We start from the raw sequence: 17,543 nt of genomic DNA on the forward strand, positions 1-17,543 counted from the left end.
AGTTATATTTCTACTTACAATGTCCTTATTCAAAGTGATATCAGCAAAATTTCCCTGAAGAGCGTTAATCGATTCGTGCATTGGAGTTTTAAAAGAGTCATAACCAATATTTTGTTGTTGTTTGACATAATGTGCTTGTTGAGCTTGAATTTGATTCTGTAGATGTCTAAATGTTAGTTTCTATGAAAATGCTTCTCTTTACACACCTACCTGAATGTTCATTATTTGTTGTTTTGTTTTAGTAATAAGAACCGAAAATTGCATTACTGCATTGTTTGTTAAATTCCCTTTGGAATTAGTAGCTACCATTTGCTGTTGGCTGAGCTGGTGTAAGGTCTTGATTTGCTGCAAAAGCTGATTGAGAAGGACCAGTGTTTGGGGAGCTAAAGGTTGATTCAAGATCTAAAAGCAATGAATAATGTTACACTAAATGGATTGTTAATTATTATGAAGGGATTTGCAGATAATGGTATAAGTTATTGTACGTAGACATTTTGTTCTATAACTTTTTTAAACTGTAAAAATAAAAGTTTTCCTATTTAATTTGAACAAAAATGCTGCAAAGTGTCCAAATTCTCTTTTTGTTGTATGTCATTGCAACTGGAAATTCTTTCAAATATTTTTTTCCAAGCAAAAATTAAAATGTAAACCAGATTGTATTTTGAAAACAATGTACATAATCTTTCATATAAACTTATAATTTTTTTCTCAAAATTACTTCATAAAATTGTTTAAATATTATAAAATTACCTGATGGTTCAAATACCCAGCTTGTACAGCCATTTGAATTTGTTGAACCAGCATTCTCAACTGTTGTGTAGATGGCTGATTTTGGGGTTGCATCGGACGACCGGCAGATGGTCCACCGAAACCTTGTGAACCTACCCCACCTGCGCCACTTTGTTGCGTGAGCATTTTTTGCACTAAAGCTGGTGAAATATTATTGATTAAGGAACTGAAATAAAAATAGTAATTTAAGTACAATACAGTGGTATAAGGATTTACAGGTTATACCCGTTAGCTTGTCCGCTGGCACCTGCCATACTATTTAGTAATCCAGGAGTTGCACCACCTCCTGTTGGAAAACCGCCTCCTAGCGGGTTGGCAGCAGGACCACCAAGGCCTGGGAATCCTCTTTGAGCTCCTGGATATTGAGAATGATCAAAGTGATCATCGTGACGGCTGCTAATTCCCCAACCATCGTTGCCCCTAGCACGTACTGGGCTCAGCAGATCCAAAGCTTCCTCCATGTTCATATCACGTATACGAAGCGCATGTTCCACTTCTTCTTTCTAACACGTAATATGATCATAAAAATATCAATATGGCAATTAGGAGACCAATTACCTTATGTCCCATATCTACCAACATTCTAAATTGTTTTGAGTTCCACACTTGTTCTTTGGTTAAAGGTAATTTCTGAGCCTTATGCCCCCACTCTAATTCTCCAGATTCCCATATTACTCCAGGGCCTTTTTGTTTACCCCACGGAGTAGTAGGCTCATCTCCCCAGCCACTAGTTTGCCCAGGTACCTCATCCCATCCGTTACGGCCACCGCCACCCCAGACTCCGTCAGGTTTACGACCTGGTGCCATACCTGGGGGTCCTCCTCGACCACCGCCCATGCCACCGGCTCCAGCTGGTAAATCTTTCCAATGGGGACCTAAAATTACCTCTACTATTATTGCTGACAAGTAAATTTCAAAAACCTTACCCTGTTGAGGATTGCCCCAGAGAGATGTCCCATCATCATAATTGGGTATATTACGCCTTTGAGAAGGAGGTGATGGTTCTTCCCAGCCACCACCATTTCCAGGACCGATAGGGAGCTTGTTTTGATGGTGCATTCCACCGGGGCCAACATGTGGACCAGACTGACTCCAGAATTCTGCTCCAGCTCCATTTAAACGACCAGTAATACCTGTAATGTTCAAACCTTGCTAAATTGCTTTATCGTAAGAAATAAAAATCAATTCTATGCTCCAGCTCCATTTAAACGACCAGTAATACCTGTAATGTTCAAACCTTGCTAAATATTTATTGTAAGAAACACAAATCAATTCTATAATTTTATCATTTTATATATGAGGTAAATAATTTAGGATAAAAAGGACAGTTTGTCTTTATCCCTCCTACACACAACTTTTACCTATGTATGAACAAATACACAAAAATATGGCTCAGATTGAAATAATGTTAGAAATCTGGCAATGTAACAAAAATATTATATAGATATTTAAAAATATATCGTGACATTTTAACCTACAAGGTAATGAAGCAATGAAATTCGTTTTGTTTTAGTGAATATCTATCAAACACAAAATTAGTATTATCAAGAATGGGGTCGTGGCGGTCGCCACAATTTGAATAAAAATTGGATTAAAAAATAACGTGATGACTATCAATTTACCTCTAGGATCACCCCGCATATCGCTTGCCGTAATTTGCCGTATTTGTTCGCGTGGATCTAATCCCGCAGCTACGACACGTAGATCGGGACGCATACCATCCATTGCAGCAGCAGCCCCAGCATTCGCTCTAGGATCCGCAGGTGTTCGTGGATCTCCCCAGCCCGACGCATTGCCACCTGTTGCACCTATAAAAAAACACATTGTCTTGTATCTTCACGTTCCACCTCGAGCTTTCAAAAAATATATATAGTCAAAAATTTCATAAACACTGGACTTGCGGCATTTTATAAAACCTAATTTCTTTCTATATTTTTGTTCTTTCTACAATTCCTATTGGTTCTGACTTCATCAAAAGGACCGATCTTGCATAATAGACAATAGCTTTTACCTATAGCTGTGTAATTCCATAGATAAAAATCAGCTTATATAAAATAACATGCATCAGTAAATCAGTATCAATAAGCATATTTTGGTAATTAAACTTACCACCCCACATAGCATTGTTGCTATTATTTCCCCATTGCTGTTGATTATTGGGAACACCAGTCCAAACATTTGAACTATCAGTAGTGTCATCATCTTCGCCCCAAGTGCCTCCAATGTTGGAGGAGGGAGTGTGACCCCAAGGGGTTTTTTGTTGAGGAGGCGGAGGGGGCTGACCGCCATTACGCAAATTGGCTTCCCATAGTTCGGTTCCATTGTTCACGGTTGGTTTCCATGTTGGAGGGCCTGATCCGTCCATTTTCATGGACGGTTCAGGACTGGCTGGAATGTCCCAGTTAGTGTCTTGGTTAACGTGTTGCTAAAATACCATCAAAACTTAATTTATTAGATTTTATAGAAATAAAAAATACATACTCCACCCCAACCGTCCTGGCTAAATATTGCTTCGCGCATGTTGTTCAGCTGCTCGAGTTGTTGCTTGGTCGTATTTGATGTATTGTTCTGAGCGTTGTTGTTCTGAGTGTTGTTATTCGAAGAAGCGGTTGATGTAGGCGGACCGCTGTTACCAGTAGATGATTTAGAGCCGGGCGGCTGCGGCCAAACCGAACTATTCGATTGAGATGTCGGGGGTTGTTGGCCGTTAGCATTGTTCTTGTTAGCTGCAAGAAAAGGTAACATGAGGCTAGGTTAAGACTTTTTATAATCGTGTTATTTTTGTAAAATGGTGATATGGCTTGCCAAACGAACAAGCACGTGAGAAGACCTTGGTGGAAGGTGTCGTAATTATCAAATGTTAAATTGTTTATTAGTAAATAAAAAAAAATCTCTCGAATTACCGTCGCTTTGCGATGAGACTGGTGGTCGATTAGCATGATTGTTCCATTGCTGTGTTCCAACGTTGTTATGGTTCGTAGTGTTAGCTGCGCCCCAGCCACTAGAATTATTCACTAAAGAAATAAAACAACAGTTGTTTACTCAGGGAAAACAATATGCTAATAACCACCAATACACATTACACACCACTCCTAAAAAATTATAATTTAAAAATGGCATGCAAGTTTTTTTTTAGGGAATTATCACACAAGTGGTTCGGTGAAAGTTGCCAGAAATCAGTATCTATCGAAGAGGTGACGGCTCTTCAGAAAAGTAACAAGAATTAAATTTACCTATCGAGAAAAACGGTCTAAACAATTTCGTGAAAGGTCTTCTTCGGTAATAATATTACCAATAAAAATTGTAAAAGTTTAGTATTTACTAAAAGTTTGTACTAAATTGTATTTGCTAAAAGTTAAAAACTTTATTTAAATTGCTTACAACAGAATTTATAACATTGCAATTTTATATCTGAAAAAGAAAATAAATTTTAATGCATTTCCATTTTTTAGCCACGTAAATTGTTTCGTTATATTATTGCGTCAAATTTTGGCTGATGTACTATGGCTAGTTGCGAAAATTACTTTTATGGCGATACAATTTTTGAAATTGAAATTAAAACATACGAGTAATTGCCTCCGGAACCTCTGGTATCAACAACAAAATTGAACTTGATACTGTATCATTATATATGTTATATATGTTTCTGTTCACCAAATATTGTTCTAAATTCAATATATCGATCACGAAAAGTCATATCATTTTTTATATGTACACCTACGAACATTGTTACATTAGAGTTATTAAAAATGGCTTGGTTCAAAAAACAATTCAACGACTTAATTTTTTTCAATTGTAGTCTATTTGATACTTGGACAATTGTAATTATACGATTATTCAGACGATGAGAGAAATGAAACATATTGATATAAATCATATTTATATATTGATAAATCCGATTGATAATATCCGAAATTCGTATAAAACACTGAAAACTTTCACAGAGTCATGTTATGTTCTGTACGAATAGTACAAATGCATGCTTTAAAATACTATTATCGAGGAATTGTGCTCTTAATGAGGATTTTAAGATATTTCCTTCTGGTTACATTATTGCTACTGGAAAAAGTGTTTTCTTCAAGGTACGCTTTTAAGTATTTGTTAAAACTGAAGTATCATGGTAGTACTTACTATTATTGTTACTGGCTTGTTGAGAAGGTGGCGATCCCCATCCGGAAGTGCCGGTACTAAGAGAGCTTTCACCACCACCTCGTAATCTCAGAGGGACTGAGTAGACTTGATCATGGCCAAAAGTTGTGCGCAACTTTTGATTTCTGCAAAGAACATATATTATAATTATAAATAATTTGATAGAAAACACGTTATCGAAACAATTAGCCGAAATAAACTATTACCTAAATAAGAGTCATTAAATAAAACTGTAAATTACAAATCACTCTTTAGCAGATACATAAAGACAGAGAAATTTGCATTAATTTCAGAGAAATAATTAATCTTATTTTTCGGGTTGCACGTTATAATAAAAATTTGCGATTGAAAATATCGTACTATTTATATGGATTCCTTTCAAAAATTATTATTTTTCAACAAAGAAAAACCTGAAACATTCGAATACGAATAAAGTACGTCCACGCTGAAATTCCTTCATTCCGCAATACATGGGAACATTATGAGAATGATTATAGTTTACAAAAATGTTTCAGTTAACAAACCCTGTGCATCAGGAACTGAATTTTTGTACGTTTGTATATATTACCACGGTATAAATTTACGTTTAGATGCTCAAAGAGTATCTCTTACAGTTTTATAAATTTAAGCAAACAAATTATTAATTAATAAACAAATTATTAATTAATAAACAAATTATTATAAAAACCATTACACCTCGATCAAATCCGGTCTTAAAATGCAGGAAAAAAAATTTAAACGTTTATCTTTAACAAGCAACAGATTTTCACTAGATCTGGCATATATATCATTTGGAATTCTTAATTACAGGTATATAAAGAGAAAACCACTTACTTGTGACATAGGGCATGATTTTCAGTAGGTTCTTTGTCCTTGTCGTTGTTATCGCAGTTTACAGCAGTTTTAAGAGTCTTCAGTGCATTGAGGTCGTCGAGTACTTCGAGGTCTTCAGACTTTTGGTTGGGAATGTCTCGTCCGATGGGCAAAGCACCAAACTTATCTCTATGATCTAACTTATCTCTATCTACATTATAAGTTGAATTATTGTTGTCGACCAGGCAATGGTCATTACGTTGTATTTTTGGTACGGTAACAATGTTCAGAAGACAATTCTCGGTCACAGATTGAAGCTTAACATTAGAGTTGGGGCCGGCGCCATGGGCTAGGCCCCAACTAGAGCCGAATATCACAGATTGGGCGACGTCCAGCGTGGGGACGGCGAAGGCGATAGTCGGGGGGTCGGCTCGACCCCCCCGCAACGCCCCAGCGACTTCGTGTTGTACTGGGTGGGGTGCGCGGCCCCGCATGGCTGACTCTTGAGGCACTTGGTAGGTAGGAAATGTGTTACACTTCGGCTCGGAGAGGGTGGGGACGCGCATCATCACTAGTGCTCCATATCAGTCTGGCCAGCCAGAGATCTGCAAACAAACATTAACATTATATAAATATTTTTTAGAAATTATATAAACATCAGACACGAACTTTTATAAACATTTATTTTAGAATAGTTATATATCATATTTGTAGATTGCTCCCTTTAATTTGGGTTCTGAACCACGGTCCTCGGCATTAAGCCTACCGGCTAGCGAGTGACCAACTTAGAAATCATCCCAGAAGACATCCGGTCTTACCCAGCCTGGTTACTGGCGTGACTGGGATCATTTTCCTTGTTGGATTTTGCACTCTTACCTAGGCCAATCACAAACATAAATTTACGAGCATGTCCCAACAGGATTTGAAGCCGCGACTATCGCAAAAGTAGGTGGACTGTCCTGTCGCCTTTACCACTGCGCCAACCAAGCCTGGCTGGAAATATTTTAATAATAAAATTACAGAGTTTACTATAGTTCAATGTTGAAAAAATTTAGGGAATGTTTTATTACTTGTTATTCACTTACTGATATCAAATGACAATGAAAAGTTTGATTGTTGAAGTTCATATAAAAAAATTATATCTTTTATACACCAAGCCAAAAAGTAAATTGGGGTCAAATTAAGCCATATGGATGGGGACAACATGTAGCTCCAGTACAGCAGCGCTACGTGACATAGTAAACATTCACACTAGTCACGATGGACATTTGGTATGGACAATTTGGTTATATCTCGCAAACGTTACGTGAATTTGTCACCAAGAACGTATAATTTCGCCTCGTTAGTTTATTTTATTGAGAGGTTCTTCAAAGTCGCAAGTGTATGTCAATAGAAAAATGCCAATGACCAAAGCCACTGTAAAACCGTCATAAGAAGACGCTCCAGGCATTTAAACCACGTTAAATTTATCCAGTTTGTTTCGTTACATTTGAGAAACATCATCAAGAGACAAAAAGTAAATCACTAAATTTAATTACAGTATTAAAATTAAAATTATAGAAACAAAGATGGTATGTATATTTTAATAAAATTTAAGATATTAGTTAAAATATTAATAATTTAGTTGTGAAATGTAGATTAATTGATAACATTCATTAGACTTTATTATCTAAATAATATTAGGTATGTTATTTATATTGAATACAAAATAATAAAAATGATGTAAACGTTTATAAAATTTATATAAAAAATTAACGATAATTTGTGAAATGTTTACTTTAACAGGTTATCAGAATAATAAGTAAACCTTAATATGATATTTGACGTTCTTATCTCTCACCATAGATAAGTATAAATGGTTAATTATACTTTATAAGCAACTGAGTATAACTTTACCGAACGATAAGATAATAAATAAACATTTTGTTTGGTATGATATCAAATCCGAACCCGTTCGGTTTCCAAGCTTTTAAAAATGAAATGTTCTAGATATAGCCGCGAATAAACTTTATTAAAAAAACAAGAAAGATGAATATTGCAATTCCCAACTTTTGAAAGGTTTGAACATCAAAAGTATTATATATACATATATATATATATATATATATATATATATATATATATATATATATATATATATTTGTTTCCATTAATAGATTTATTTATTATCAGGAAATAATAAATGATCCGTAAAATAAGAAAAGCTATTGAAGCAGTACACTGTGAAACGAAAACCAACCTAATTTATTTATTTTATGTTTCAGCGTCAGACAGTGTAAATGTTGGCAAACAAAATCCCGACTAATTCAACCGCGAAATACACAGCTAAATTTAAAAACGAAAGATGTTGAAAATACCACAGCATTAAAAATACGAAATCGGTCTCTGATGAGTCAAATTTGTCTAAATATAACCTTATACATTTTTGGCACTTGGAGGTTCTCGTTCTTGAACAGGACACGATCGTTAATTATAAAGAAATAAAGTCCACAAATCGATACTGAAACTAAAGATAATAGCCGATTTACATATATGATTATATGATTTCACCAAATTAATTTGATTTAAAAGACATTGTTGATTAAAAAATGACACGAATGATACCATTTATTTATTGCTTAAATCAATACCAAAAATCGTCTTCTACAATATTCAATTAAGTATATAAACACGAAGTAAGAAATGGCTTAAAAAGTGTTATAAGGACTTCGCTCCATCAGAAACAATAATAAAACGTTGCGCTTTGCTGACTTCAAACGTGGCCGTAGAAACACCGATGATGCAGAACGCAGTGGACGTCCACATGATGTAGTAACACCATAAAACATAAAAAAATCCACAAAATCTTTTTGAATCATCGAAAAGTGTAGTTGCATAAGTTATCTAACATCGTAAAGATGTCAGAAGTACATGTTAGTTTTATATGACATGAGTATTTGACTATGAGAAAGCTCTGGTCATTGGTCATGTTTAAACGTAACAAACAGGAATTTTTGGACCGATATGTGACAATGGATGAAACATGGATCCATCACTTCACTCCAGAATCAAAACGATCATCTGAGTGGATAGCAACTGGTAACAGGACTATTTTGAAGCAAAAGATAAATCGTTCTACAAAAGTGGTACTGAAATCTTAGAGCTGCGCTGAAATGATTGTGTGGCTCTTGATGGAGATTACGTTGATGAATAAAGCCAATTACGAATTTAAAAAAAACGCGTTTTCTTTGTTACGCCCGGGATTTTTTGAGCCCATGCGTTAATGATAATTAACAAAATACAAAATTAAAACCAGTAATTGAAATATTTTGAATATTGTCACATGTCATGTCATTGGGAAATTCAGTAGCTGCTATAACCAATAATTTATTTACTAAGTAAAAAATGTCATGAAGTATTGAAGATTCACATTCATAGGTGAATTACTAGATGAAGATACAAACTCAATACAAGAAAGATTTACCGCCAGTAGCTAATCAAGAAGAAAGGTCCTCGCCTGAGACCTCTAATGACAAATTTTAAATTAAACTTGAAGCTACCTGAAAACCTACTTTCAGCTGGATCTAAGATTAATATTGTATAATCCATAAAAAGGAAAGAGAGATAGATAATAAGAGGTACTGAAAGTCACAGAGACAAATAGTTAAAAATTGTATTTAATTTTAAAGACAAAAAGTGAAAAAATTTGACCCGAATTGTGGTTAGTGGCGAAAATGGAAATCATAGAAATAAAATAATGTAAGCAAACATGCTCTGAAAATGATAAAGACTTATCAAAATAGTTTTTATTAAATTTTAATGCTTGTCAAAATTATATGTTGCGAAATTCTTAAAAAGCGAATTTGCTTTACTTTTCTAAAAGGAAGATGGACACTTGGAATATCCTATTATTTTCTACGGAATACATCAAGGTAGATGTTTAAGGGCAAAATAGCCACTCGTTAATGGAAAATAAGCAATTATATATTTATTTTACATGACTTAATAATAAATTTCGATTATTTCTCTGAATTTATGTCATTACTGATATAAAGCAATATATAACTGAATAAAAAAAGTTACCTTATATCAGCTTTGGGTTTAACAAAATTAACAATTGTTAATAAATATTCCACGCATACAGGTGGATGAACTCGGGTTTATGACAGAAATAATTATCATAAGTATAATTATGCAAATTGCAGACATCTTGTAGTAAATTTAAATGTCATTAGTCATCGCTTCTATTAAACTATTGGTAAGCTTTCAAAACTGATCACAATTTAGTTAATTTCTTCTGACTAGTACTGCGTCCTTTCACATATAATACCAGTCATTGAATACAAAAAAGCCAGACTGGAAACCTTGAAATTAAGACACAGTGGTAAAACATTATACGACGCCATCTTTCGACAGTCACACGTGTTGCCTAGCACTATGAGGTCAGAAAATTATATAGGGACACTATAATATAAATAGAAATATTTGGTCTGAATCACACAAAACATGACAAATTTAATAAACTTACACTTATTTTCAATACTTTTGTGAACAAATATCTGTACTTTGATTATTTAAACTAATTGAGATGCGTATTAAACATATTATAGTACCCAAAAAATAATTACAAAAAATCTATTCATAATAAAATTATTTCACATTTTTTATTTAATCGATAAATAAAACTGATGAAATATAGTGGAATGTGTAAGTTGATAAAGTGGATTAACAAAAGAACATACATGCAGTCTTAAGAGTGCGTTCAACTGATGGTAAGACAAAAAAAAACGAATAACAACATTCTCAGGAACGAGTTTTCCATCTCGCTGGAGGAACATGCATAAATAAGTAGGCAATGTATAATCACAGACTGAAGCAGATTAAACCGTCTTGATAAGATGAAAATACGTATTAACACTTTTAAGCATTGGCGAAATATTTATAATCTTTAATGGATTATAGGAGGAAATAGATTCTTATTAATTATTTAATAGTATACACAACGTCATCACCTCAAAAACTTCACTAGTTGTTTTGTTATTATACGGCAATTAAAAAAAACATAATATATCAGCGTGTTTATTTTCCTTCTTTTCTCTGATTAAATTATACAACCACTTTAGTTTGATAAGCATATTTTGTTTATGTTTGTTTGCTATACTATACTATGTAGTACACAGAAAGGTTAGTTCATCGGCAATGTTAAAAAACACGGTATCCAATATCAATAAATAAACAATAAAGCAAGGCTGTCATTTCTTTACTTTGCATTCCTTGGATAGAATAATGAGAGTAAAAAAATATAAAAGAGCATTCTCAATCTGCAACACCTTGAAGGTCAAAACTTACTCCAGATCAACAATTGCAGAAAGATAACCTGATTAATAATTACGTTATTGGCTTAATAAATGGAATAGCCCCAAGGAAGCATTGATTTTATAATTTTATTTGAAAATTATGGCATTAAGTCTTATTCTATATTGGCCATATCTGAGATACAAAATACAAATAATGTATAATAGATTAATTACACCACAGCAATAGTGATTTATAATTTAATATTTGTTGATTCATTAATAATGCCTAAATACAGCAGACGCTCGTTAATGTGGACTAATTTATGTTATATAATTCAGATTCTTGAAATGTCTACATTAACGAACTCTATTTATGATTTAAATTATAAAAATTCTATTAAAAGAAACGATTAATACATATACATATGTTTATAACAAACAACACATATTTAAACAGCCATAATTATTTTTAAGAAAAACAATCTGCAATTTGAGTCTGTCTAAAATAGTTAATGTGCGATTTTTGTGTTTAAAGCCTTAAAGCAATAATTTCTTCATTATTGAGCATTTACGTTATCAAGCGTTTGCTGTACTACGAATAAAAATTAGAAAGTGGGCCCTAAAAAGTCAACGTATGTAGTTATTTAAATTACGTTGAAATTCAAATTCAAAAATTTTTAGGCCTTTTTAATAAAGTTTGGCCCAAAAAATGTAAGTTTCACATATAAATCAGAATGCATATTTTCATGCCAATATACAGCTTTCTAAATTCCTAAAACAGTAACCCTATTGGCGAACAGACGTTTTCAGTCAATTTTCCATTGAATATTTATTTTCGTATTTTCGGATGGGTAATGGTTAAAATACGTATTATATCGCTATTTTTACATTTAAAAGAACAAGACTGAATTTTCCAATAACTATGTCGGTATAAAACTACATCATCACGATTGCCATTTCAATGTTTACGCTTTGGTACCGCCTTTCTAAAATCTGAAGGTCCCCTATTTAGTGCGGGCAAATCAACAACTGTCGTAACAACTTCAAAAATAGAACATTTAAGGTTATATGGTTTTGAAACGGGTCTCCAAAACATCACACGCATTCCCGTTACTGTCCAAAATAACCCAAAATTAGTTCAAACCAAAAAATGTGAAAAAACGCTGTATCTATCAAGGAATAGCCCACGCAAAATGCATCACAGACATTTATAAATAGAAATCGAGTCACTTGAACCTTAATAAAATGTGTGATACAATATTAACAACATAAACAAATTAAAAAAAATTAATTTGAACAACCAATTTACTAACTAAAAATATGTTTCAATCAAGTAATAGTAAATAAATGAGATGAAAACTTAATTTTAGGGAACTTACATACACAAATATGGACGCCACAAATTCAACGAGCGGCGAACTACTTGTTCCAGAAAGAGATAAAGAGAGCGGGAGAACGTCGGAACTTGGTTCACGAACACACACAAGTCATTATCTAATGCGCACTTTTATTTACCTGCCTTCACACTGGTCTTTCCGTTCGTATACCCACGGTGCTCGTATTAATTTCCTTCGTTTTATCACACTGAACTAATGAGAATACTAAATATCACAATATTATTAAACGATTTGGCGTTAAAATACTTGGATTCCTTTTGTTTGCGGATTTTGTTTATCGATCCACAATACGTGGCAATGCTGGCAGCGATCGCCGTTGCCTCGACACGCCGCACTTCCAAGTGTTCGAGTCGGCGTTGCTCGGTCGTTTACGGCATTGGAAAGCGTGCGACGGAAACAAGTTTTGAGCGTTCGATGACGCGTGCCGCGTTGCCAAGTTACTCTTTATAAGATTTTTTTCAGATTCACTTATATTTTCAAGTTCACGAAGATATCGTCTTATTTACGTAGAGTATTACAAAAGTGCGCTAGATACAACTTTACATTCAGATAACGTATACAATTTTTAGCGTTTTACATATTGTCTATCGAATCATTAATATAGTGGTGAAGTTTTGAAGAGCATATATAGAGTATATAAAATATTGTTTTTCGTAATACGTAAAATTTCTGATGGGTGATCTAAATACAAAACTGAAATGTAAAAAAAACTATTATTTATTATTTATTAATTCGTTAATTTATAAATAAGTTTAAGATTAATATTATATTGAAATAAATTGTATTTATAACAAAAAGTTTAAAATACTTTAATTAGACTATAATAGGAAAACACATTAACACTGCAAATGATATGAATTATACATGCAAATGATAGTGAATTATATTATTCTCGAAGGGTCGTTTTCGAAATGGTGACATCCAACTATCCTATCGTTACCAATAAAAAACAACTTAAATAAATAATATCTAACTGAATGCGACTGATTTGAATGATTGATTGAATTGATTTGATGACAAATTTTAATACTCCAAAGTTGTATGCAATAAAATGAGTGAAATATCAAAATAAGCGAAACGCTGTAATATATATATATATATATATATATATGTATATATATGTATATATATGTTCTATACTTTACCTTAGAAATTGCTCAGTCCAAAAAAGAGGTTAACTAAATTCACTTGTATTTAAATAGCTTGTGTTCTTGAAGAGTTATTGAAGATATAACCGCTTACCTGCAAAAAATAAAAAAGATATAATCAATTAATATAATGGCTAATGAAAATGAAAATGAAAATACTGAGACAATTAAAATCTTAATCTCGATCGGTACAAAATAAAGAAAACAATATTTTAGAGGAAGTTATTTAGTTCACCAATGAAAGACCCAATTTTTGCCTACAATAAATGGAAACATGTTTTCCCGTATATTAACTGAAAGTTCCTTGCCCAAAAAGTATATTGGCTGCATTCATTTTTATGTTGTATATTTATAAAACCACGATGTGTACACAATTGCATTTTAAAATAATCTTAATAATTAATTGACATTAATTAAAACATGTTGAATCGATAAAATTAGATCAAGAATTAGACATTATTACAATTTAGTAACAACGGCAACACAGTCCGCCAAGTGGCACACAAACAGCATAGACCAGGGGGGGGGGTTTGTCCGCCATTTTACAGAACAGCTAGTAAATATGCGTATGCGGTTCTATAAACAAATATACGGTCTTGATTTTGCTTTGGCCTTTCTAATTCGCGGCGAGTAAGCATGCCGAAAAAAAAAATGGAAAAAATCCACCAAAACAAGCTCTTCCGTTGGCGATGATTGATTTCCAGTACGGTCCCCTTTCTAGCTACGACGCGGCCTGCGTACAATGGAGCGTTAGAAAGTATCGTTATATAAGAATCCAATAGGTAGAGGTCAAAATACAGGGTTTCACAAAAAGTTTGTACGGCCGTAAAACGTCTATATTATAAATAGATAACGGTGATCGAATAACGGGGAGTGGGGTACCTAAAATCAAGTATTGATTTATCAGTGGATTGTTTTGAATTTTTAATTCGCCGCAATCATACTCGGTCTATAATTATGGAGAACTATATCTATATATATAGCAATTTTCTGTAATTTTTAATAAATTTATTGTAATTTTTTAATAAATTATTATATTTGGTTATCAGTCTATAATTATTATTAGGTTAGGCTATTAGGCATCTCCACATCTGTGTATTCAACGTTTTTAAATATTGATCTTAATGGAATAATATAATTTTTGGAGTAATCTCAGAAAGAAGTACGCATAATATGCCTTCATTCATATCGAAATATTAGACCGTAGCAGTATCCAAGTACTCGAACCACATAGATGTAGGTGGTCTTTTATATTTGCTCCAATCGGAATTGTTTTTGTATACAGTTAAATACCAAATAGTATTGTAGCGATAATAAATAATAGAATCATTTTAAGGATTGCCAGATCAGAAGAAAAGCATATAAATTCCTTTATAACGAAATATTTACAAAAGTTCTTTTAAGTTACACTGTATGTTTGCAACAAAATGGATATATTATCTTATGAACTGTTAAAACCTGATATAATTGTTATAGCTGAGTTTGATAAATATTAAGTAAAAAACGATCATTGAAGCAAAAATCTCTATATATGGCAAAATATGAAAAATATTGAATTCAATCAAAATAACAGTGAATTTGTTTTAAAATTACACCATATTTTTCCTCCAATTTTATCGCCTGGTCTGCAAAATTCTTTAAAATACTTTGCTCTTTGCTTATTCAAGGTCAGAGTCAGAAACATATTGCATCTCTCAACAGTTACCTTGAACAGGAATGAGATAATGGAGCCCTTAAAATACGTTAGAGAGGTAAGTATTGATACTATTAAGTTGCTACGGTTTCTATTGGAAATATTTTTAGCGTGTTGTAGATACACTGAATATTAGCCTGAATACTGTGACTAAAATCTTTGGGTAAAGAATAAAGATCACCTTGATGTTGACTCTATTCGGAATCAAATATATGAATTATATGAAAAAGGGTGTTTAGATATTGTATTCTCAATATAATCATATTTATAATACAATTATTTCACAGGAAACTGTTAATTGGGAAAATATACTCGCTCGGTAAAAATAAATTAAATGTTCATGTTTTATACTTCTTCTCTTTAGAAACAGGCCTGAAAAAAGATAGATCAGATATAAACATTTAGATCATATTGGCGAAAAAATATTGTCATATCATTCACGAGTATTCATATCCCTCTCTATCACTATATATTTTAACCGTATGGAATTGATATGGGGGGAGCAAAAAATTATTATAATGTATGTGCTGATCGAGAAGGATATACAATGAATAACTGCTTGGTCTTGTGGAATAAAGCATTGTCTACAATAACACATCCGAAGAAGAAATTGACAAATAGGTGAATTGTGAACAAGTGTTTCATAGATTAGAAATCAACAAACTTCAAACAAATTTAAAAATTGACATGAACGGCGAATCTGATACTGAAAGTTTCTGTGAATGAAAGCAACTTCTCTGAGGTGGGCTTATACCCCAATACTGACAATTACCAAGACAGAGTGATAAAAGCGGAAACAACCAAAGATGTATATATAATTAGTACAGGATAATTGTAGACAATCATATTATGTGTAAGATTTGTACGCGTATATATGTATGTAATTGTTCAGAATAAATGAGCATTCGGTTGGACTCTATGAGGGGTGAATGATTACTAAATCTTTTACAGATGATATGACAAATGCATTAGAAGGAATGCAGTGATTAAATCAGAAGATATAGAGGAAATCAGCAGAATTAAACAAGAAACATTTACACAGGTAGTAACAGAAAATAAAGATAAATCGACTACTCATCGTTAGGACTTGACAAGGAAACGTGAGATGAAAAATAATTTTTAGAGAGCCTTTTGTAAAATACATACTATATAAATACATAAAATACTCTCTAAAATGTTAATTTAAATGTTGATATTTTGAATTTACAGTTGATTAAAATTACGCTGAATATATCTATATTAATATTAATATTAAAAAAAATAACATTGTGCTTATAATTGTCTCTGTGAGTATAAGATTGTTTGTTCAATAACAAGATAATTAAGAAACAAATATTCACTATCTTCTGTTGATATTATAAAGGTATTTATCAGTTATTATTCTAAATATATATGTATTTAAAAACGCTATATCAGTAATGTAAAATGGCAAGGATAACTATGGCAGAAGTAATGTTTCCCTTCATTGTTCATTAGGGTATCTGATCAGATATAGATGTTGTATCCACTGAAAATATGACCAAAAAAAGGACGTCGTTCCGCAAAATCGATAACAACGTTGGAAACTGAAGCCCGTTTTCTCTGTCGGTTTTATGTTTTAAAATGGCAAAATCATTTCCACGTTAAAACACGTTTGACTGCGATTCTATCTACGGCAGTTTATGTATTTAAAAACAGGAAGTGGTTAAAATCCATAAATGTGACAATAACAGTCGGAATCAGAAGCATCTGAATTAAAAAAAAACATAATTAAAAATAAGAAAAGTCCCATCACCTAGAGTTTCAACATCAAACTAATATATAACAGATCAATTGAAAAGTCCCCGGCCTACCATAGTAAAACACATTTTTTTGACAAAATTATTCTTTTATTCAACATAATTCCCTTCAAGGGAATTACCATTTTTGTAGTACGATTTGTCCTTTGCTTCAAAATAGGCCCCAGTTTCGGCGATCTTCATTCCTCTTCATTCGACGAAAATTTCTTCCCAGCGAGCATTCTTTTGAGATCTGAGAACAGGAAATAGTTGCTGCGGGCCAAATATGGAGAATACGATGGATGAGGAAGCAATTTCGAAGCCCAATTCATGGATTTTGCCATCGTTTTCACTGACTTGTGACATGGTGCATTGTCTTGGTGAACCAGTACTTTATTTTTCTTCAAATGTGGCCATTTTTTAGCGAATTCGTCCTTCAAACGGTCCAATAACAATATATAATAGTCGCTGTTGATGGTCCTTCCTTTTTCAAGGTAGACAATGAAAATTATTCTAGGTGA

At 32.8% G+C, this 17,543-nt stretch overlaps 1 protein-coding gene across 7 annotated transcripts in view; it reads right to left on the bottom strand.

Moving 5' to 3' along the window:
- gw (trinucleotide repeat containing adaptor protein gawky) overlaps positions 1 to 17,543 on the bottom strand; it is a 52,351-nt gene that overhangs the window by 11,465 nt on the left and 23,343 nt on the right. For 3 of the 7 annotated variants that reach the window (XM_076419555.1, XM_076419556.1, XM_076419554.1), the window contains exons 1-13: positions 12,407 to 12,802; positions 5,773 to 6,356; positions 4,921 to 5,063; positions 3,693 to 3,803; positions 3,271 to 3,515; positions 2,899 to 3,214; positions 2,412 to 2,597; positions 1,716 to 1,922; positions 1,348 to 1,664; positions 1,015 to 1,292; positions 751 to 955; positions 211 to 402; positions 19 to 156 (exon numbers count right to left, since the gene is read on the bottom strand). In XM_076419555.1, coding sequence (XP_076275670.1) covers positions 19 to 156; positions 211 to 402; positions 751 to 955; positions 1,015 to 1,292; positions 1,348 to 1,664; positions 1,716 to 1,922; positions 2,412 to 2,597; positions 2,899 to 3,214; positions 3,271 to 3,515; positions 3,693 to 3,803; positions 4,921 to 5,063; positions 5,773 to 6,320 — 2,886 coding nt within the window. In that variant the 5' untranslated portion in view covers positions 6,321 to 6,356; positions 12,407 to 12,802. Of the gene's footprint in view, positions 1 to 18; positions 157 to 210; positions 403 to 750; positions 956 to 1,014; positions 1,293 to 1,347; positions 1,665 to 1,715; positions 1,923 to 2,411; positions 2,598 to 2,898; positions 3,215 to 3,270; positions 3,516 to 3,692; positions 3,804 to 4,920; positions 5,064 to 5,772; positions 6,357 to 12,406; positions 12,803 to 13,569; positions 13,667 to 17,543 lie in introns of those variants that run through there. The other 4 variants (XM_076419557.1, XM_076419559.1, XM_076419558.1 and 1 more) reach the window with 3 other exon arrangements.

This window comes from Rhynchophorus ferrugineus, unplaced genomic scaffold, assembly GCF_030347505.1.
Source record: "Rhynchophorus ferrugineus isolate W39M unplaced genomic scaffold, kcgeb_rfMv2 rfM1, whole genome shotgun sequence".
NCBI classification, from domain to species: Eukaryota; Metazoa; Arthropoda; class Insecta; order Coleoptera; family Curculionidae; genus Rhynchophorus; species Rhynchophorus ferrugineus.